Raw genomic sequence first — 24,252 nt, forward strand, 5'->3', positions numbered from 1 at the left:
AATATACAGACAAATGTGCACCCCCAGACTGGATATGGGCACTAGTTATGAAAAAACCTGTATAATCAAGGATTCTACCTGTATCTGGGATGGATTAAAAATATTAGTTCCCAAATGACTGTACCTGAATGACGCTCAAGGAGCCGGCGCTAGAAGAAAACATGTACAAAGAGGCTGCTCCCATGCATGTTGGGAAAATACCGGGTCTGGAGACCCCTGAAGACAGTGAGACTGGAGGTAGTGAACCTTTGGACTGTCCCCTCATCTTACTCCTCCTCTCCCCAGGTCATTCCTCCTTCAGTCTCTCTCTGTGTGTGAATAGCTCCTTCAACATGAGCCACAACCTCTACCTGGCCTTTGTGTGTCTGAGCCTCCTCTCTCAAAGGTGAGTTGTGCTACCCCAGAATGGTCCAGTGATGGCCACTCTCATGTGGTCCTGATGGAAGGGCTCGCAGCAGCTTCCATTTAACTTATGGCATGCCAAAACCCAGTCCCTTCATCTCCCTGAAACACCAGAACAAGAACATGTCTGTGGTTCATTTTATTTTAAAGAATAGAAGTTCTAAAATGGTCACAGACAGGTGGACTTGTGTTTTACATAAGACACTGGGGTAGTGGCTCAGTGGTTAACAATGACCACGAGGACCAGAGTCCCACAAATGCGAGTGAATTTTGGAGCTGCCAAGTGGGAAGGAGATAAGAAGATTTATGAAGGTTTCTTGAGTCCCAAGTTCAGGGAAAGACCCTGCCTCAAAGGAATAGAAAGAGAAAAACAGAGGAAGACATCTGATGCACAGGTACACACGCCTGTGCATACACTCATATAACACACACAATCGATCAATCAATAAATAAAAAAGAAAAGATACTTAGAGGGTTGCCGAATTATCATGACAGTTTCATCTATAGCAAGTGGGTAAGAAAATTGAAAGGCTAACTCAATAGCTAGAAAGTAAGCAATGTCTCCTCTGGAAAGCCACCGTGTGTGTGTGTGTGTGTGTGTGTGTGTGCAACATGTACGCGTGCACATACCCAAATGCACACACACAGGGGATGTCAATCAAATTCATGTCTAACTATGTTCATCAATTTTTGAACATAGCCACAAAAGCAATTCTCTCCCTTCCAGGACGTGCATCCAGGGGAACCAGTTCAATGTGGAGGTCAGCAGAAGTGACAAGCTTTCCTTGCCTGGCTTTGAGAACCTTACCGCGGGATATAACAAATTCCTCAGGCCCAACTTTGGTGGTAGGTTCTCCTTTGTGACAAGGACATCAGTTCAAGAGGATAGGAACAGAGGCAAAATGTAGCAGAGGGCTTCAGGAGGCTTTGCTGACTCCCCCCCCCCCCCCCGACCGGCAGCTGTTTTATGAACTGGGAGGGGTGGATACGAACACACACTTGTGATTTTTTGTACTACCTCAGTGAAAGCTCTCTGCTCTCCACTTGCAAGTTAAAGCTGTTCTCTCTCCAGCACTGTGCAGTGCAGTGGTGGGTGCAGGAGCCTCTGGCAACCTCTGCCACACACTCTTCCTTCTCCCTACCTCCGTGGTCACCATACCAGGAACTGGCCTTTCTGCCTGTAGTCTGCCACCTACAATGGTCACCCCTCATTTCCACCTGGATCACCTCCTGGGCCATCTGCCTGCTCAGAACATAGGCACGTGACATAGTAGCCTCGCCTGACATCCAGGCATTCCAAGCCCTTCTCAGCCCAGCCTCTGTCTGCCTGTCATTCTCACTCTTCCACAGTGTCCCACAATACGGCTCCCAAACGCCCAGCAGCATCCTTAGCCTCTGACTACCGTGCCAATGCAGAGGCTGCTCATATGCCTTGAGTTACTCCACCAACTTTCCTCTCTAGAAACACAATTTCCCATCGTGTCTCTGAGAAAGGCTGCCCTCCTCAGAAAGACTCTCTCTGATTCCTCCACAGCCCACCCCTGAATCGTCACATTTCCTGTTAACTAGCTAACGTTATGTCCTTGTCCTTCCTGCTTCTAGCTTGTGATGGTGACAGTCTCTAGTCAGATCTAGGACAGCGAGTAAGTCCAGCTCCACTGGCGGTCAGACACCGCGTGGGGGTGCAGGTATGGGAAACTACCTTTTCAAGGTATTTGTTGGACCACAAAGAGTAAGAGCAGAGAGCAAAGCCGGAAGGGCCCTCAGGCCACAAGGTGAGGAGAAAAAGGCAAGGATGTCTAGACAGAGGTGTCTAGACAGAAGCATTGTTGGAAGCATAGAAGGGAAGGCTGTTGGGGAGTTCCGGAGCAAAGTCACCCAGCAGAGGAGGCCTCTGCCTCCGCTCATCTTGGATCCCTCCTGCAGTAGCGTGCTGTTACGCGCAGGTTTCAGGGCGGCTGACGTCTATGCTACCACTTATCTGTGGGACGTTAGAGCAAGGCTGCTGATCTACTATCACCACCAGGACCCTCAGGCAATCTCGCCAGCTCAGCCAAAGATCTGGGCCATGTCTGGTCCCGTGGTTAGGCTCTGTTCTCCACAGGCTCTGGGTATCCAGGCTTTACCACACACTAGCAATAAGCACGTGAATCTGAAGAGATTTGCCTCCCAAACAACTAAGTCAGGACATTACTCTTCAAGTTTGCACAAGGACGGGCCAACCAGAAACAGGGATGTTGTTCAGGGAGGTTGTTCTGAGAAAGGAGCACCAAGGGTGGGCTTAAGGGAGTGTGAGGCCCGGTTCCACCTTGCTTAAAAGGAGAGAAAGCGAAACACGGGGCCTAGCGACTTTATGCACTCCATGTCCTCAAGGAACCTGTCCTGATGGACGCCCTGTGGGTCAATGAATGTGCCCTTGCTTCCTGTCGCGCTTCTTGGCCACCAAGCTCCTTGGAAGACAAAAACCTCCATAGTATTTTCCAGGGCCCAAGCTGGGTAAAGCAAAGGTTTACAAGGGGGCACTACAGACACTGCCCACGCCGGCTACCTTTTTCCTAGGAGAGAGGTGCCCTCTGGTGGCACAGCTCACTTGTATAGTTTCAGGACATGATAGCAAGTTTGGGTCCATAAAACAGTCAAGACTGGCTGGGCTGCACTAGATAGCAGGGAAACTAAGCAAAACCCATGGTGGGACTAGAGCTCGTGTGTGCGTATGCTCCACTCTGCACTCCCCAGCAAGGCAGAGCGAGGGGACGCACGGCTTTCCTGTCCATGCTCCCCCATCCAGTCCTCTGTGCTGGCGCTTGCCTCAGCCTGTCTTGTGCAGCTATCACATAATGCCTGGCCCTGAGCAACCTAAACAAACTCAGATTCACGGGCTTAGAGTTCAGTATTGCAACGCCGGCACTTTGCCAAGACCCTGTTGTTTCGTCATCTCATAGTAGAGGTGAGGGAGGCTGAGGGAGATAATGGAGGGCTGGACTCACCCTTTCTAAGCAGCACCCACTCTGCTCAAGAGGCTCGAACCCTCATGGCCTAATCCCTTCTGAAAGCTCCCACATCTTAGTACTGTCACATTCATTTCCACATGAGTTTGGGAGGGGACAAACATTGGGAACTGTGACAGCGGGTTGCACACCATTTAACACCAGAGGAAGCTGCACAGAGAAGTTTAGCAATGAACTTGAGGTCACACCACTGCATGACATGCAACCATGGCTCTCTGACTCCAGACTCTTCTGGGGGCCACCTAGCACAATGCCCTTCCACTCTGTCCTCAAAGATTTCCCACCAAGCATTAACCCCTACCTTTCCTTCGTGCTGTCTCGAAAACGCCATTTTCAGTTTCCTGTCTACATTCTGTAGCTTGGTTTTCCTTTAATTATTAGGTTGCTCTGACTAGCTCTGACCAATCAGATGATTAGATATTTTTCTAATTTCTTTAGAATTCCATCTCCTCTCTTCCTGGTTCATTGCCACAGTCCCCTGAGGCTATCTCAGCTCTTTAATGCAAGTGAGACCTGCTTTATCCATCCTGCTGGTGAGCAAAATTGTCCCTTCCCCCAACCTTAGCTAGGATCACGGAAGAGAGTGAGGAAGAATGGGGAACCCTACGAATGGGGCATGTGCCAAAGCAAGGCGGGTATGATACCGGAAGCGATATGCAGGGAACCATCTCTGAGACTCCTGGAAGGAATAGGCGGGTGTTTTGCATACATTCCCTCTTGCTGCCCCTGGCTAAAGCACTGTGCACCTCTAATGTCGCTGAACCTCTGTCTCGGTTTCGTAACTTATCCCCAATGGCAGAGCGAGGAAAGTTCAGAGCTGAGATCTGAATTCACATGGCTCACAGTCCAGGTCCCTTCTTCCCCATCTCCATCTAAAGAGATGGGCCTGGCCTGGCCTGGTTGGCTTCCGAAAATAATGGCCCTTACGCTCCAGTCTTCAGAACAAAACACGATTCTCAGCGGTGTCTTTCAAACTCCAGGACTGAGGCTTACGTAAGATCAACCATGGTGACGTGCTTCCGACATTGTAAAACTTTAGAGTCCCAAAGAGGAAAGGAAGAAGGTGTCTGGGGTCAGCATGAGCTTGGCCACCATCAGTCTTCGATGTCATGTTTTGGTAAATTGCCTTAATCAAAGGAAAGGAAAGTCATTTGTGAACAATCATGCGAGCAAATCTCTGCCCCACCCTACACAACCAGCCCCCTGAGGCACCACAGGAAGAACCTTCCACACAAGAAGGGACAGGTGCTTTGCCAGCAACCTCTTTAAAATACACGTTATGGGCCAGGGAGATGGCTCGGCAGGAGAAAGTTCTTGCCGCACACAGCCTGACTATCTGAGTTTTGTTCCTTGACTCAACGTAAAAGCTGGATCTAGTGACACCTACCTGTAATTCTAGCATTTCTATGGCAAGATGGGAGGTGGAGGTAGACGAATGTGCAGGAACCCTCAGACCAGATAGCCTTAAAAGCTGAGGTGAGCACCAATTCCCACAGAGTGAGTGGGTGGCACACATCTCCCCCCCTCCCGGTCTCTCTCTCTCTCTCTCCCTTTCTCTCTCTCTCTCTCTCTCTCTCTCTCTCTCTCTCTCTCTCTCTCTCTCACACACACACACACACACACCAAAATAAGTAAATTAATCTTAAAATATTTTTAAATACCCATTAATTAATAATCGTGTGGCCTCTCTTATGAATCATGATGTCCCTGTGTATTTGTGTATATTTTTCATACTGAATGGTTGCTCCTGGGAAGATAAAATTAATTTTCTTATTTTTATAGTTCAGATTATTTAAATATTTCTAATACATGAATATTGCCTTTATAATTTTTAATAGTTTTGTTTTCAACCTACGAAGTAGGGCAGGGGGTGGAAATGGGTGGTGGGAAGGAGGATTTGTGTTTGTGTTTCTATGTAAGTCTCTCTGGCTTTTCTGCACTCTCAGGTGACCCAGTTCGGATAGCACTGACTCTGGACATCGCAAGCATCTCGAGCATTTCAGAGAGTAACATGGTAATTGTTACCCAATGGCATCCCACCATGGGCGCTCTCCTTGCTTTCAATGGTGATGTTATCAGATTACTCAGAAACAGAACAGCAGATGCCAGAGTTCTGTCTTCTAAGTGGAGATAGCAGAAGATGTTACTACAATGGGTTTTCTGAGTATCAGGAAGGAAACAGACTCAAAGGCTAGGAAGAGAGAAAATAGAAAAAGAAGTGAGTGCACTTACTGAGAAATAAAAATTGAGGGAAAGGAGAGAAAACATAGTTCAGAGGTCTGGCCTTCACGTGGTCTTTCAGAGAAAGGACAGTTGATGAAAACTAATGATCTAATGACCAACTTGAGAGGACACCAGAAAGATGAAGCCAGGAGGAAGGCAGTTTTCCAAGAGGCTCCTTGAGACATGATGGGTAAATCCTGGCAACTGTGTTCTTAGGCAGTGTGCACTTTTATGTTAAGTAGGCCAAAGCCCTGAAAGTGAGTTTTGGTAGTAGAAGTTAATATGTAAAATACATAATGCACTGGGTTCTTTCATTGCTGAGTATAAGCACCACACTAATAATTTAAATACACACAGACATACATACACACACACATACATACATACATAAATACATACATACATACATATATACATACGGGAGAGAAGGGAGTAAAACTTAATGCCCTTTCTTCTGTTTTTTTTGGGGGGGTCCTCCTTCCTGCTTCTCTCCTGCATCTCTTTCCTATCATTTCCATTTCTGACTTTTCTCTTAGGACTACACAGCCACCATATACCTCCGGCAGCGCTGGACAGACCCACGGCTGGTGTTCGAAGGCAACAAGAGCTTCACTCTAGATGCCCGTCTTGTGGAGTTCCTCTGGGTACCGGACACTTACATTGTGGAGTCCAAGAAGTCCTTCCTCCATGAAGTCACAGTGGGAAACAGGCTCATCCGCCTTTTCTCCAATGGCACGGTCCTGTACGCACTCAGGTGAGCAGGCATCGGGGACTCTGGGGTTGGAGGAAAAGGCACATATATCCTGGGTACTTTGGACCAGTACCAAAGAGCCGGTCTTAGCCCCCATTCATCACAAATTCCTCTGTTTTATACCCCCACACAACCATCCAGAAGGGCTTCTCTCAGTATAGCCTGGCACTAGTCACATCTTCTGAACAACTGCTGCATGCCAGGTCTCATGCAGTATGCTAAGGAAAACTGAGTAAGATAGTCTTGCTCCTGAGAGTACAGGTGTAAACAGAGGAAGTATTGGGTGCCAGGACCCAGGTTGGGGTGTAGGTTAATGGTTAAGGGCGGTGATAGAATATGCTTTCATAGGGTTGTGAACTGGGCCTTTAAAAGTGAGGAAAGTTAACAGACAAAGAAGAAAAGGTACTAGAGAGATGTAGCATGGGGACCTGAGATCTGAATCCCAGTGCCTGTGTAAAAGCTGAGCCCTAGTGGCATGCATCTATAACCCCAGTGCTGACAGATACAGACAGGCAGATCTTGGGACTTACTAAGCACACAGTCTAGCCCTAAGCTGCAAGCTCCCAGGTTCAATGAGAGACCAAGTCTCAAAAGAAAAGACTAATAGGATGACATTCAATGGCTTCCTGAATAAAATGCTTGCTGCCCAGGTGTAAAGATTAGAGTTCTAAGCCCTACCACTCACTCAATGACCGGAGGCATGACAGCCCACCTGTGCATTTGGCCTTTGAGAGACGGAGATCTCCAGGGAAAGATGTCTGGCTACACTACCCAAACCCGTGAAGTCCAGGTTCACTAAGAGACCCCGCTTCAATGTTTAAGGTGGAGAGTGATTGAGGAAGTCACTCAACCTCTGGCCTTCATGTGTACACAGCACATATAGGTGCCTGCACACCCTCACACATGTGTACCCACACATGTGAATATAAACACAAACAAATATACAGGTACATAAATACAAATAAATAGGATGGAAAAGTCACCGAGGCAGGTATCCCAACACTAGCCCCGACATGCACACAAACACACATACTACACGCAGAGAGAGAAGCGGAGAGAAAAGGAAGAGGAGGGAAGGAGGGCAAGGAAGAGTAAAGACATGAACAAACAAAGAAATCTATGTAAGGAATCTCTCTTCCACAGGATTCAGTAGAGCAGGATATCTCTACATCTCTGTTTGTCTGGGACATGTTTATACAAACAGGCAAGGCGTGGATCCCAAAGACTACCTGCAGCTACAGGCTACCACCCCAAAATTGCCAGGGCCTAAAATTCCTTCTGTTTCATGCAGCCCTCTCAGTGATTGGAAAGGAAGGGGGATCCCTGAGTGCTGCGTGAGGCAGCCTACACAGAGGTTTATCCTGTGCAAGGGCTGTGCACACTTGGACTCCCTGAGTCCAAGATCAACTCCCAGATCAACTAATAAATATGAATAGACTAACCTTTAATCACAAGAAAGACCTGAAGTTATAAAGCAAGGACTGGACTAACCAATAAATAGCATTTCTGGGCATACCTCAGCAACACTGAGTTTTACTGAGACCAGTACAAATCCCAACTCCTCTTTTAAGAAATCTAACTCTCCGTTGATTCCCATTCTACACATGTTCATGCTTCCATGGGAACCTGTTCACACAGGTGTGTTCATATACACTTGTGTACCTGGTGTGCATCTATTCCTTGTTATGGCATGTAGTGCCATCAGTCTGGGTAAGAATGTAAGAATTACCAATGAATCATAGTTTATGAATAATTTGCCACTAAGCTCCTTTTTATTATTGTTTTGTTTTGCTTTTCAAGACAGGGCTTCTCTGTGTTCATTCTAATTCTTTTTTTTTTTTTGATGCACTCTATTGTATGACAGCCCTAGCTGTTTTGGAACTCTCTCTGTAGACTAGGCTGGCCTCAAACTCACAGAGATCTGCCTGCCTCTGCTTCCCAGGTGCTGGGATTAAAGGCATGCACCATCACCACCATCTGCTACTAGACTCTTGTCCTAAACATCTCTGTGAACTTGAGCAAGTTACTAGACCCTCTGAGCCCCAGTTTCCTCAAAAACAAAATAAAAATAATAGCAGTTTTTATATCATAGAGCTATTCATAAGGTTGATGTATGTGACATCCTTAGCACAGAAACTGGTTTGCAGTAAGCAACCAGTAACCAGTGGTTGTTTTTTCCTGTCTCCCTTAAGAGTAGAGCTCCATTAAGTTGGATCCTATGCCATGAGCAAACACACCTGGCTCCTAGGTGTACCCAGCACTGAACTTCATAAATGAGGGACCTAGTTAAAAAAAATGTGTGAATGTAAGAAAGGAAGATAAAGGCCTGGCTTTTAAAATCTTTACTGTGAGGACTTCACTGATGTCTTGTTGAGCATCCTTGGGTGAACCCAAGAGCTGTGTGAGTGGCAGTACTTGGTACCCTCTGGGTTCTCTGCTTCCTAATCCTATCAAGGAGCCCAGGACACCTGTACCAACTGTGCCACTCAGAGCCTTGTCCAGTGCTCACTGTTCCAGGCCTGTAAGGGGATGTCATTGAAAAACTAAGTGCAAAAGCATCTCCAGAAAGAGGAAGTGGGCACAAAGTCCCACCCCTAACCAGGACGCTGTTTGTGATTGATAGCTGCTGGAGGGGGTAAAAAATCACTTTTCTCTAAATGGAGTGACATTATATCAGCCGTACTTCAAAGTAGGCCCCATATTCAGGAAGAGCTGGCCCATATAAAACAGCTTCCGTGGGGTTTTGTTTTGTTTTGTTCTGCACGTTTCGCTGTTGTTATTTTGGTTTGGGATTTGAGTGTTTGTTTATTTGTGAGATTTTTTTGAGAGAGAGAACGTGAAGTTGAGTGGGGAGGAAGTGAGTATCATCTGGGAACAGTTGCGGTAAAGGAAAGAATATGATCAAAATAAACTGCATGAAAAAAATGAATGATGACTCAGCTCTTAAGAGCACTTGCTGCTCGTGCAGAGGCTCTGGGTTTGGTTCCCAGCACCCACACGGTGACTCACAACCATTCCTGAGTCCAGTTCCAAAGGACCCAATGCCCTTAAACACTTAAAAGAAGTTGAACGAAGTTTAAAGTATGTTTATAAGACATCTTCAACACACTGGAGAATGTGTCTGTTCTGTAATAGTGTGGATGTTTGCCTCTGAGTTGCCAGCATTCCAGCTTCTTCCACTCTGGATCCAGCTTTAACTGGGTCGGATGAGTGTCACTGAGCCCAGAAAACCTCAGGAATGCTTGGGTGTAGGCTGGAAGCCACACGTCCCCATAAGAGACTGAGAAAAAGTCCTCTTGGAGCCGCCCTCGGGAAGAAATGCCATCTCTTCCTCATAACACTCTTTCTCAGCTCATTTCTTCTCTCCCCCCGCCCCACCTTTTTAGGATCACAACAACTGTCACATGTAACATGGACCTGTCCAAATACCCCATGGACACACAGACCTGCAAGCTGCAGCTTGAGAGCTGTGAGTACACATCCTCAGGGCCCCGGGGGACTTTCCTGGAAGACCTCCATCTCTGTTTTTGCAGAGTACCCCATGTCCTCGTACCCTTCTTCCTTTATGTTGATCCACCATAGATCCACAATGGCACTGAGCTATTCACCCTAACTTCCAGATAGATTCAGCTACTTCTCAAGGGAAAACTGTGTAACATTGTATCTTTGGGGAAGAACCATTCTACATTAGCACCAAATATCACCACCCATGCACAGAGAGATGGCTGAAGAAAATACTTTGAAAATACAGCTGATGTGTAGACCTTGGCCAGCAAACCACATTTATCTGCCAAGTCTGGCCCATCACCTGTTTCTGGAAGTAGTGATGTTATAACAGAGTGATGGCCACTCACTGGCAGATGTCTATGGTCACACTGTAATAACAGGATGGAATATTTATGATAGAGACTGTATTGTCCACAAAGCCTAAAATAATAACATTCTCCATTGGTACAGAACTTTTAGGAGCCTCCAAGAACTAATTCCGTGAATTCCAAGGAGTGTATCCTTTCCCAGACTTATATAACTGTGGAATCTTGCTTCATGAGTATTTCTAGTTTTTTTAAAAAAAAAATATTGACGAAAGTAGACCTAAGCTAGCTCCTGATACTTAGAACTTAACATGTTTTCTTTATGCCAGCTCTTGGGCTACTCATCCTCAAGGGTCTGTGATTCCAGGCAAGCTCTTGGTAACCATTCTATGTCTATGACCTTTATCCACACATCCATTCTTGCTCTACCAAAACCAAATGAACTCCAGATGCAGACAGCCTGGGCTTCATCAACCGCATTTGCATTTGTTACTAAACATGCCTCAGGCTACCCTTTGAAGCCCATAAGTCCTCAAAAGGTTTCTTTTTCTTTTCCTAATAGAAATGCACTGGCTTCTAGCCAAACCTTGCTATGCAACTACAGAGGAAGGAGGGAAGCTAGTTGGAAAATGACTATAGAAGGGACAGCTAACAATAGGATCTCTATCTGCCTTTGCCGTGGTCACCTTGCCCAAACCATTTTCCATCAGCAACCATGAAAATAATAATTAATATTAGAGCTCTTTTCCTAATAAATAATGCTGCTTCCACGTGCCACACACCCTCAGATACCTCCCAAGCAACCCATAAGTGTTGTTTCCCCCACCTTATGATGATAGAAATTGAGGTTCATCACAACTTAGCATTTTTCTAAAGGGATCTGGGAAACAGGAACAGTGGGACTGGAGCCCAGGAAGAGGGGCCGACAGTTCCAAGAGCTCTTTCACTGGCCAGAAGGCCCATGAAGATTTCCTCCAAGTGGCTTTCTTGTATGTGGTCTGGGCTGTCCGTTTCTCCTTAGTATATTATAATAAGGTTTTAAGCAAGTGTATGGGATTTCTAGGTTCTCTAGCACCAACTGATAGTCACCACTTTTCCCCAAACCGAGAGACCACATCATGCTTGTGGGATTCCCAAATCCTGCCGTATGTTAAGCCGAAATCCAGCATGACTATCAGGCGACAGTCTGAAGCTTCTTTCACGCCAGCTCCTTTCGGTTACTTAGGAGCAAGGCCAGTGTTTTTTCTTTCCCCTGCGTCTTAGGAAAATATTTTGACTCGGTCTAATACTTCAGTTCTACATATTTTCCCACCAAAGCCTCCAGCTAGTCTGGCTGGCTGGTTGGGTTCCATCTGCCTACCCCTCAGTCAGTTCACCCATTCAACAGCTACATGTCTGTTCTGTGATAGATGCTGTGGCAAATGTCTGTGCTGCAAAAATAAAACAATTTGCCAGTTTTGGAGAGGTGTACCACCTGACAGAGAGCACAGGACTTAAAACAATTATGAAAGAATAAAAGACAAGCAGCAAAAAGTAATGGCACCATGAAAGCCTGTTAGAGGGTCAGGGGCATCCAAGGGAATTGCCACCAGAAATCAGAGGGACCAGTTCCAATTGGCTAAGTGGACAAAAAAAAAGCAAGGCACAGTACCACAGAAACAAGAAGGAACAGAGCAAAGGTTAAGGGTTAGTAAGGAGCAAGGAGGAGTGGGGACGTGTGGTGGGTGGGAGGCACACAACGCTTGCCCAGCATGGAAAAAGGCCCTAGAGGAGAAAACCCAGATACTCAAATCGCTCACTGCTGTTTATGATGCAGCTGCCTCCAACACGTAAAAGATCTTATTTGGTATACGGAAAGCTTCATATAGTGCTGTGGGTAACCGAGCATCTAAATTATAACCTGAGAATTTCCTAGGATGGAAAGTGATGGTTCGCTCTGAATGGATGTAGGTCAAATCAGTTCCTCGGGATGGTTAAATAATCTCCATTGTTCCTTTGTATGCATCTCTGAACATCTCCAAATTTGGGCACCTGTGACAGGGAAATAATGCCACAGATATGAGTCATTAGGGCATCCAAGTGGAAAGTAACCGCAGACAAGCCTTGGGGACCACTGGGGACTCTGTGCTTAAGGGACCAAGTAGGCAAAGCCGGGAGAGAAGAACTATTATGAGGAGAAGCCATTTTCAGAAGTACACATTTAGTTACAGACTTAAGCAGATTAATTATCCTATTGATTCAGTACAGGCAAACCCTTCTTGAAGCAATGCAGCTGTTTGGTAGCAGAATGCAACTTGGGGTTATCAAACAGAGAAGCAATTCGAGTGTAGCACAATAGAAATAACTGCCCTCCGTGTGTCATGGCTGGGCTCATCCCAAATCCCAGGAGCAAGATTCGCCAAGAAACTTCAGCACTCTGTGTGCACAGACACCATCCCCGAGGGGCAGAGGAAACTTCCACAGAATGCTTATTAGCAGGCATTCAGGTAATAAAACCTCACTAAGGTTTGGGTTTTTTCCAAATATACTATCATTAAAAAGGAACTGATATTATCTTAATCACCCACATTCACCCAGGGACAGGGGACGGGAGCAAATAAAAACTGTGAGCCAGCCCGTACTAGAGCTGAAACCAAGTACCCAGGTAGAAACTTGCTCTCCTCATTTTCAGAGAGATGTCTTCTTTACTAGTTTCGATGGCCAGCTTCCACTCACTTTTGGAGGATTCCAGAGGAACACCCACACCCTTATCTGGAGCTCAAGAAGCTCAGGAATCATAAGATGAAGCCTACTAGATATTGACTTCCATAATTATGCTTCGTAGCCCAATATTGGTCCTAACATCAGCACCACAGTCTCAGCAACCTCTGAAGCAATGACCAGATTGCAACCACAGGGGCTGGAATCATGTGGCAACATCACTACCTATATGACTTTGGCTAACAAACCTCTCTGGGTCTCAGTTTCCTACTCCTTGAAATGGAAAAAGTAACCATACCAGGCTCAATGAGTTGCCTTCTATATAAGTTGGATTTATTGAGCTATAATGTATGAACCAGAAAATTCACGCATTTTTAAGAATGTGTTTCAAGCTGTATGTAGCCATTGTCAGGTTGCCAATTGTTGGAATATTCCCATCACCCCCCAAAGAGATCCCCTATGCTTATTGTCATCACCCCAGTTTCCTGCCACAAACTCCCAGGTGCCCCTAACTTACTTTCTGCCGCTGTAAATTTGTCTCTCCTGAACATTTTGTATAAGTAAGATCAGTATGATCTGTTCCCTTCTGCATCTGGCTTTTTCCACAGAACGCTGTGGCATGTTATCAGGACTTCATTCCTTCTGATTGTTCAAGGCTATTCTTTCCACCTTTTCTGAAAGGTTAACGGGCTTTGGGTTTAGCTTCACATCTGGCCATAAAGCTGCTGCGGATATTTCTATACAAGTCTTTCTGTGACTAGCGCTTCATCCCTCTTAAGTAAATACTTCAGAATAGAATTCTGACTCAAATGATACATTTATTATTTAGGTTTTTAGCTAGTTATTTTGTTTCCAAAAGTGCTTGTCTATTTGCATTCCCCCCAGTGAAGTTCCAGCTTGTCAATATCTTTATTGTTTTTCTCATCTCGTCCTTATTATTACTATCTTAACAAGTATGAAGCAGTGTGTGGTTTTGCTTTGCATTTTCCCAGTGACTGATGAAATTGTGTCTGTTATCTGATGTCTGTGCTTATTAACTATGAACACACCTTCTCTGCAAGGATTGGAGGAGATGATGTTGTAAGGCACTTAGAAACTGCCTACTAAGTAGTAGATGCTCCATTATTATCAACACCATCCACAGGTTTTGAGATTGAACTTTCCAGAGAGAGGCACAGGACTGGTCTTACTTACCTAAATCCTGAGACAGTTAAGAAACCCTTTAGAATCTGAGAGTTTTCACATATAATGGGCAAATGATTCCTCAAGTCTAAGGTATAGTATCTAGTAAAGAAGCACATTTTAGGAGAAAATGCTACTTCACCTATGTAAATCAATGGTGAGATCCATCACAGTTTCAGAAATGTAAAGACAAAAGTCTACCTTAAAATCAAAGAAACACAGAAATGTCTACTTCCTAGGCCTGTGAGAGCATTAGAGATATGTGTTGTGTAAGGGACAACATAAAAGGCTCATAAAAGGTAATTGTTATCACTACCATCAACTGATATTAGTAAAGCTAACATTTATCAAAAGCACATATTGACAGAGAGTCATAAAGTGGCTGGTTAAATGAATTTTTTATTTTTGCATTTATACTAATGAGAAATATGAATAGACCCCTTCCAAGTCTCAGACAACATCATGCAAGCTTAGACTGCTCGGAAAGACATAATCGGGCATGGGTCCCTCTGTGGCAGCATACTTAATAAATGTTATTCAGTAGTGAAGAAAGCCATTTTTATCACCTACCAGGCTTGGACAGTGCTTAGCAAAGAACTACTTCCCAACCAGTCAAACATGGTCCTAGCAAAAGATTTCATTCTGATGCACTTGAGAAACCTAGCCAACTTTTGCGTGGCGTACTCCTTTAGACTTAATACCATCAGGATAGAGCTCTTGCTGCACTCTGTAACATTTCCAAACCAGCTACATCTGCAATATCCTTGCACTGACCAAGGCTCGCTTTCGTTTGCCAGGGGGATACGATGGCAATGATGTGGAGTTCACCTGGCTGAGAGGAAACGATTCTGTGCGTGGGCTTGAAAGCCTGCGCCTTGCTCAGTACACCATCCAACAGTATTTCACCTTGGTAACCGTATCCCAGCAGGAGACAGGTAACTCTTGTGACCCATCCCACAGAATAAAAATACTTAAAGAAAAGGTTGCAGCCTGAATCCTAAACAGCATGTCCTCAACCTCTACTCCCGCGGAGTGCAAGCATTCTCTAGTGGTGTGGAGTAGGGGAAGGGAGACAGGCGCAGAACCTGAGCTTCTGTGCACTCTGCACTCAGGGTGGACATGGTCGGCTGGAGTGCAACCCTGAATCTTAGTTGGTCCCTCCCAGGGTTCTCTAATGACTGTTCAAATGTTCAAATGCAGCACTCCCTTGTGCACGAAAAGTTGTAGTGATGAGAATGAGCAGGTCTGCTTTTCGTCCCGCCTGGCTCCCGCACGGCTAGCTTTACACCTGAAATAACAACACACAAACTGTATTCATTTAAACATTGCCTGGCCTATTAGTTTCAGCCTTTTATTAGCTAATTCTCACATATTGCTTTAACCCATATTTAGTAATGTGTGTAGCACCACAAGGTGGTGGCTTACCGGGAAAGATTCAGCATGCATGACATGGAGGCTAGATCCATGGCATCTGTCTCAGAGAGGAGAGGCATGGCGTCTGACTAACTTCCCTTCTTCCCAGCATTCTGTTCAGTCTACTCCACCTATCTAAATTCTACCCTATCAAAAAAAGCCAAGGCAGTTTCTTTATTAACCAATGAGAGTCCTCCATCAAAAAGTCACTCATGTTTCTAGTGAACACACTGGTCAAAGAATAAAGTTTAAAAAGTGCTCACAGGTAAAGAAGACAGTAGCAATACTACATGATCACCTTATTAATGAAATTATAGAGTTATCTCTATAAATAATTCTAGATCTCTGGAAATTGGTGGTTGTAAACAGTTTTAGGGTTTTGTTGTTAGTTTGGTTTGGTTTTGGTGTTTCAAGATAGTGTTTCTCTGTATAGCCTTGACTGACCAGGAATTTGCTCTGTAGACAAGCTGGCCTCAAACTCATGTAGATCTGCTGTCTCTGTCTTCCTAGAGTTGGAAATAAAGGTGTGTGTCACCATCCCTGGCTTAAATAGGCATTTTCTAAATGGCATGATTTTATATACAAACAATGATATTTTCTTCTTAGTTCCTTATGGTCAAGTTAGGGATGCTTTGCCTTATAAATATGTCTACTTTTTAAAACCTTATCATGTACTCTAGTTGAGTCTAGATGAGTTTAAAATTTAAATGTATACCTAGAACAAAAGACAGGGAGGAAAGATGGCAGCTCTCTATTGTTTGTGTGCCCCATAGGTAACATGTGTGCTTGGGCAACTCCCTAAGCATGATCCTGAAGTGATACCTCTGAAATCAACAAAAAATAAACTATTGAGCCTGAATGGATAACCCAATATGGTTACCTTGTGAGCATGAGGAATTGACTTCAATCCCCATAACTCATTGGAAGAAAAAAATCAGGGCATGCCACTTGTAATTCCGGTGCCAGAGAGGCAAAGACAGTGGAGTTCTGAGGCTCTCTGGCCAGCACCTAGCCTACTTCGCAAACTCCAGGCCAATAAGAAATCCTGTCTCAAACAAAAAGGTGGATGATTCCTGAGCAACAACTTCCAAGACTGCACTCTGGTCTCCACAAACGTTTGCACACAAATACAGCAATATATACAAAAATTAAATTACATTTAATAGGCCAATTCTACAGTAATCTTGAAAACAATGGGTTGTCTTAAGTAATCTCCATTTTAGACGGGTATTTAGTAACAGCTTACCGTGTGAGTGCAAGGTTGAGAGACGCAGATTTTGCCCCCTTGTGGTTCACAATCTGGTGAGCTAGAGTTTCAGAATACTGGTGGTCACAACACTGAAGCAATGCCTTGATAAAGGAATGCATAAAAAGAAAAACTCGAATGTGGGGGTTAGGTAAGAGCACCCCTGTAAATCCCATGCCAGGCAACACTGAGGTCCTCTGTGGTAACCAGGGTGCAACTCAAAGCTGACTAAATTTTGGTAACAGAAGGCTTAACGTGATTGTGGTTCATGGGGCAACTCCTCTGCTATGTGAACAGTTTCTTACTTCATGTTTGCACTCTCAGGAAACTATACACGATTGGTTTTGCAATTTGAGCTTCGGAGGAACGTCCTGTATTTCATTCTGGAAACCTATGTTCCTTCCACCTTCCTGGTGGTGTTATCCTGGGTTTCGTTTTGGATCTCTCTTGATTCGGTTCCTGCGAGAACCTGCATTGGTAAGACGTCCCCTGGACAAGTTCTAAGAACTAAGTGAATCAAGGGCTTTTTAAAAGTCTATCTTTATGTTCACTAATGTTTGCAGGGTCATTGTAAGAGTTGGTATCTTGATAAATTCTTTTACACAGAGAGAAAAATGGGTGCAGAGATGGAGAGAAAGATAGCATCAGAAGGGCTGTATTTTTTTAATTTGTTTTATGGTGACAGATGAGGTGAGCGTGTGTAAACAGTCCGCTGCTCATTACTTTATTACTCACTGTCCTTCTCTAAAAGAACACAGAAGATGACCTATTTAGAAAACTATGTCACCTACATCTGTTGGAGATGAATAAAACAACCGTGTTGCAGAAGGTCACAGACTCTTTGAAATAGATCTGTACTGTTCGTGAGTCCTGGCCTCATCTTGTGGCCTCCTGAGTGGAGTCACCCAGCCAGATGATAGAGAATGATGGGGTGGGCAGGGACAGCCGCATGGAACAGCTCCTGCTTGTTTCCCCAGGAGTGACAACCGTGTTGTCCATGACCACACTGATGATTGGCTCCCGCACATCCCTACCCAACACCAACTGCTTCATCAAGGCCATTGATGTGTACCTGGGGATCTGCTTCAGCTTCGTGTTTGGGGCCTTACTGGAGTACGCAGTTGCTCACTACAGCTCCTTACAGCAGATGGCAGTCAAAGATAGGGTAAGGATTTGGAGGGGGTTGTCTACCATCCATCACCCGGGCCATGCACCACTCTGAAGAGGGGATCAGGGCTTGGTTCCCATCCCCAAAGTAATCCACTTTGTTCTAATGCATCGTACCCCTACTAAGGTGGGCACATTTGGAAGTCATGATGCCCCTTAGCCAGTGCTGTTCTTTTCACCAGATAAAATAGAATATCAAAATTGAATTTTCTATCAAAAAAAAAACTATTATTCATCTGCAACATGAAAGTGTAATTATAAGAATAAGCATTTAAGAAAAAGCCCAAGCTAGTTCCAGGATAGGCTTCAAAACTACAGAGAAACCCTGTCTCGAAAAACCAAAAAAAAAAAAAAAAGAAAAAAAAGAAAAAGCCCAATGTAAAACTAGACATACTTACCTGTTCACACATTTCAGATTAATTTGTGGTTATTACTTAATTTTGATGCAATTTTATATTCTTAAATTATACAAGTGTATAGAAGATATTAACTTGTAACAAAATCCCTGGGATTCTAACTTAAAACTTAGTTTTAACTTAACTTTGCTCCAGTGTGATACATTGTTTTCCCTTCAGCCAAAGTTATTTGAAAATTAAATTTGATGGGCATTAGCACACTGATGCTCAAACAAACAAATGATGGGGATCTGATTCAGGAAAGTGCCACCCGAAGCAGTGTGCTATTAGACCACAGGGACCTAATAGTGAGGAGACGGGCAACCAGAAGAGCCAGTGCCTTCGTCATTGTGTTTGGTTGTTGTGGTCAATCCAAGCACCAAAGTCAAAAGAGCATGTGTGTCGGCTGGAGGAGAATATGGATTTCATGTGTTCTCTTCCATGAAGGCTTCCCTAATAGCACACACAGATTCAGATTTGTTAGAATGATAGACGAGGGTTGGAGAATTCCCAAGGTCTTCTACCGAAGACTCCAGTGCTCACCTCTACGCCATGGACATAACAAGAGATGCACTGTGGAGTGTGTGCTGTATCCTCTACACGTCTCGGGGTATCCCAAGACTTGGTGATATTGAGCCATCATCCTCCTTATTTTATTACTGAGAAATTTGCCCTTCAAGTGGTGAAGCAACTCAGCCAAGACCCCACTTTCTGTGCCATTAGCACCATGTTGGACAGTGAAAATTCCCTGGATTTGCAGGGAGCACAGTCCTGTTCCCATGTTTGTAGCAAAGACCACACAACACAATGAGTTTATTTTCTCTCTTCTCCCTGGAACAGACTAGAACTTTACCAAGTACCTACTATGTACTTTACTCAATTTATGCCACTTAATCTTCCCCCTTAGTCTCATGAAGAAACAATTATCATTACCATGTTGCAGACGAGGAAATCACATCTTAAAAGGATTTCAATAACATTTTTCCAGTAGTAACAGATTGTTTGAGATTTAAGTCCAGGTCTGGTACCATCACAGCTCCCTGCTCTTCACAGTATCACCTGTGTACCTTACTGTGCTCTGTCTTCCAAGCTAACTTATTTTCTATGACCCAGGGGACAGCAAAGGAACCAGAAGATGTCAATCTCACCAGCCTCATCAACAGCTCCATCTCCAGCTTTAGACGGAAGATCAGCTTTGCCAGCATTGAAATTTCTGGTGACAACGTCAACTATAGTGACTTGACAATGAAAGCCAGTGACAAATTCAAGTTTGTCTTCCAAGAAAAGATTGGCAGAATTATTGATTATTTCACAATTCAAAATCCCAGCAATGTGGATCGATATTCCAAACTACTATTTCCTTTGATTTTTATGCTAGCCAATGTATTTTACTGGGCATACTACATGTATTTTTGAGATGACATTGAACTTTTACATTCCATGTCTTTAACAGAACGACATAATGATGTTAAAGACATTCTAGGACCTGTGTACACACTTCAGCCCAGAAAGCTTCAAATGGGTTAAATAGTGATTATTCTAAGTTGTGTAGAAGTCCTAGCCTGGCAGGTTCTGCTATGGAATCATTATAAAGCAAACTTTCTCTTCTTCAGTTTTGGACAGACATCCCTACAGAGCTCAAGATCACAGACCTACTTAGGGCTCTTTGCTCTTCGGGTCCCTGGTTTGCATTCACTGAATAAAAATATGTATTAAGGGATTTATTTTTTTAGAGAATTTATAGTGACATTTACTAAATCTCTGCCAGTGCTTATAAGATGAATGCTTGCCAATTTAGCAAACGACATTTTCTAATTTTTGTTTTGCCTTGAAATGATATGTGGGTTTATGACAATTCACTGGTGGTCACCCTACTGCATTAACTCAATACCAGTATTACTTAATACCACAGAAGAATTCTCCCCAAATTCCAGTAAGTCCTACTATTGAGAAATCAAATGTTAATGAATAAAATTACTGGATTTTATTTTAACATAAACATAAATCCTTTAGTATGGTTCCCAGGCTTGAGGGGCTCCTGGGATTTATGCCACTGTTACACACACTATGCTATTTTATTGTTATTCACCTGTAGTCCTCAGCTGTAAAAGCTCCTTTCCCTGGCTCTTTTCCCACACCAGGGAAACAGGAGGCAGTTTGGGCACTTATTTTAGGGTTCTTATACAGAATGCTGCCGCAAAGACTTGCTGGGTCAAGTCTCTCTTCTGACCACATTTGATCACATACTGGCGAGGTGCCAAGTAGACCAGGGAGCTCTCTGTCGACCTGTCATTTGTGTTGGCCTTGCTTCGGGGAACATTTTGTCAATGGCAGATCCCCTGTATCCTTCCGGGAGGAGTCCTCATCCCCGTGCTCCGGTGACCAGGCAGGATTGAGACCTATTAGATAAGGAGTCATATTACCCAGATACAAGAAGCTTCTTTGCCCCAATCCTTCTGGCTGGACGACTTTTTTATTTTTTGTCCATGTATCTTTACTTGCGCGTGTTCATTGCAAAGAGTTTGTTGGTCTGGTTTGAAGCCTCTGGGCTCTGCTACACTGTGGATACTGAGCCCTCACTGGGCCTCCTCTTGGATACCTTGTTGTTGCCCTGTATCATGGAGATCCTATAGCTTTGGATCTGCAGAACCAGTTCCTTCATGTGCTCCAGCATATCACAGACAGCCACAGATGGGGCAGATATCGGGGTGGGCCAAACCATACCCCTGGTTCTGAGCCTGGGTAGTTGCAGGGTTGGCCATCCAGCCAGTTCCTCATCCCTCAGCCAACCCCACTGCCATCACCACCAGGGTGAGCTCTCCAGTAGCTGGACTGCTTAGTGACTTATCTTGCATGCTCAGGAGACCACTGACTGTGAGTCTTGAATACTCCGAGCGATGGTAAGTCGTGTTGCACGGTCCTCATGAATTGTCTTTTCTGAGTTCAGCCCGTGTTACCCTGACCTAGAAACTCATGTGTGCCTCTCCCTCTGCTCCTGGGGACTCAGCTATACCTGGTTCTAGTTCAGCCTCAATTGTTTCAAAGACTCTCACCATCTTCAGCCCTTTAGCCCCCCTTTCTAATGAACGTGGAGTTTTAACTGTCCTTTCTCACACCAGAACTGCAGTTGGTCTTTCTTTCCACTTCCTGTACCCATGGGCTTCCCTTTTGATCATCATGGTATTTCTCATGATTCACTTCCTACAAGCCTGATTGCCTGGCACTTAACCAGTGTTTCTCCTTTAGAACTCTCTTTGCTCATTGGAATAGACTTTGAAACTATATAGCTGCCCTATTAGAGTTCTTAGTAAAATTTCTTCCTATTTTGTATCTGTCGTACACATCTTTAAGGGGAGGGGTTAGGAGACAGGAAATGTGGTTGAAGGACTCAATCATATTGGTGATTTTTTTTTAATAAAAATGTTTAAAAGTTCACTAAGGATGCATGTCAACTGTTGAGTAATAACAATTGTAAATATATGAAACTATAAAATAAACGCATCATATGAACAACAGAGTGGTAATTGGTGAGCAATGTTAATGTGTCCTGCATACAAAAGATGTGCACCAGAGTGTTGACTCAGGAGCCTCACAGTCCTCCATGCTGTGGCCCCTCCCACTCCAGATAGCACATGTACACAGTCACACACAAGGAGAAGAATTTCTATAGCGTGAGGGTTCACTTTGGGAGAGAAACAACCTTTAGATTTAGAACCACAGTGCCCTTTGGGTAGGAGGTGACAACATTCAAATCCCTAATAAAAAACTGCTAATTCCTTGCATCTGTCCCAGATATTCTGCCTGTCCTGAGTATTACCCATATGGACTTTATTCAAAATACTTAGTTTTTAGATGAAAATATTAAGAAGAATTTCATCAACTATCTAGCTGAACGCTAACTAGATGGGATAAGAAATATTCTAAGTCATGGAAATCCTATCTTTTACTATCTTGTTATTGAGAAAGTCAAAAGTCTCCAAGAAGAGTGTGCTGTAAATATAGGAAGGCATTCAATAGCAAGTAAATGTCATATGGTTCATTTCAGATAAAGGCAGAGAGAAATGAAGACACGAGACAGCAGAACAGAGCTGGAGAATGCTGCAGACCACAAGCAGGGGAGTCCCGTGGGAGGGAAACAGTGTGGGCCTTCAGTACCAGGCAAGGACTATGACCTAGCGTCAGGGACAGTTTGATGTCTAGGGTTGAGATGTAACCTTTCTTCAATGCTAAGTATTAGTCTTTTCAGGCTTGTTCTCAGCTGCTGGTCCATAGTAAATATTCATTAGTCCATGATACATTTTGCTGCAAAAGATCTTTAATTCTTAAAACATATTTTTTTGGAAGGGGAGTTGTTTTGTTTTGTTTTGTTTGTTTGTTGAGATAGGGTTTCTCTGTATAGCTTTGGAGCCTATCCAAACTTTATCCTACTCTCTCTGTAGACTAGGCTGGCCTCAAACTCACTTGCTTCTGCCTCCCAAGTGCTAGAATTAAAGGCATGCACCACCACCGCCCAGCTAAAACATATATATTTTTTAATTGACTTTTAAGGTACAGGTAACATGATTGTCCTAGTTAGGGTTTCTATTGCTATGACCTAACACTGTGACCAAAAGCAAGTTGGGGAGGAAATTTTTTACTTGACTTACTCTTCCATATTGTCATCCATAGTTGAAGGAAGTCAAGCAGGAACTCTAACAGGGCAGGGACCTGGAGGCAGGAGCTGATGCAGAGGCCATGGAAGGGGTGCTGTTTACTGGCTAACTTCCCATGGCTTTCTCAGCCTGCTTTCTTATAGAACCCAGGACCACCAGCCCAGGGATGGCATTACCCACCATTGGCTGGGCCCTCCTCACTGATCCCTTAATGAGAAAGTGCCTTACAGATGGATCTCACGGAGGTACTTCCTCTACTAAGGCTCCTTCCTCTGAAGACTCTAGCTTGTGTCAAGTTGGCACACAAAACCAGCCAGTGCAATGATCCAACATACGGTTGATATGATTTCTGCACACTACCAAGGACTTAAAAAGATAAACTTAAAATGAATAAGTTTCATCTATCATTAATTTTAAAATATAAATAGTAAAGAGTTGGAAATGGCTTCTCGTTGTTCTTCTTGTTCTTGCAGAGAATTCTGTTTCCACCGTCCACGTGGTGGCTCACAACTGGCTGTAAATCCCAGTCCCAGGGCATCTGATGCCTTTTCCTGGCCTCCCCAAGCACTGTAGAAACATGATGCACACTTAAACGCTCATAAAACACCCATATACATCTAATAAAAATAATTTTAAAGCCGGAAGAAGTGGCACATGCCTTTAATCCTAGCAATCAGGAGGCAGAGGTAGGCAGGTCTCTGAGTTTGAAGCCAGCCTGGTCTACAGAGTTAGTTTCAGGACAGCCAGGGCTACACAGAGAAACACTGTCTCAATAATAATATTTTTTTTCTGAGACAGGTTTTTCTGTGTTGCCTTAGATGTCCTGAAACAAACTCTGTAGACCAGTCTGGCCTCAAACTCACAGAATCTGCCTGTGTCTGCCTCTGGAGTGCTGGGACTAACTGCCACCTGGCAATAATAATAATTTTTAACAATATTAGGGTCTGGAGAGATGGCTCAGCTGTTAAGAGCACTTGCTGCTCTTGCAGAGGACCTAGGATTGGGTTCCAGCACCAACATGGTGCCTTGTAACTCCAGTTTCAGGGAATCTGATGCTCGCTTATAACCCCTGGAAGCACCAGCACCACATGGTACACATGGACACATGCAGGCAAAACTCTCATACATATAAAATAAAAATAAATCTTAATAAAAACATATGCATATTAAGCCCAGTATAGTGGTACATGCTGGATCTCAGTAAGCTGGAGGCCAACCTTCCATGCAAGTTCCATTTTAACCAGGGCTACATAATGAGACCCTGTCTCAAAAAATAGATATCAATATTTTGTAAAGAATAT

At 44.2% G+C, this 24,252-nt stretch overlaps 1 protein-coding gene across 1 annotated transcript; it reads left to right on the forward strand.

Moving 5' to 3' along the window:
* Positions 1-332: 332 nt before the first annotated feature.
* Positions 333-19,715, forward strand: LOC119813434 (gamma-aminobutyric acid type A receptor subunit pi). The gene is made up of 9 exons (XM_038328748.1): positions 333-385; positions 1,130-1,248; positions 5,357-5,424; positions 6,170-6,387; positions 9,771-9,853; positions 14,876-15,013; positions 17,062-17,214; positions 17,715-17,902; positions 19,413-19,715. The coding sequence occupies exons 1-9, from the start codon at positions 333-335 to the stop codon at positions 19,713-19,715; spliced, it is 1,323 nt and encodes a 440-aa protein (XP_038184676.1).
* The last annotated feature ends 4,537 nt before the right edge of the window (positions 19,716-24,252 follow it).

This window comes from Arvicola amphibius, chromosome 4, assembly GCF_903992535.2.
Source record: "Arvicola amphibius chromosome 4, mArvAmp1.2, whole genome shotgun sequence".
NCBI classification, from domain to species: Eukaryota; Metazoa; Chordata; class Mammalia; order Rodentia; family Cricetidae; genus Arvicola; species Arvicola amphibius.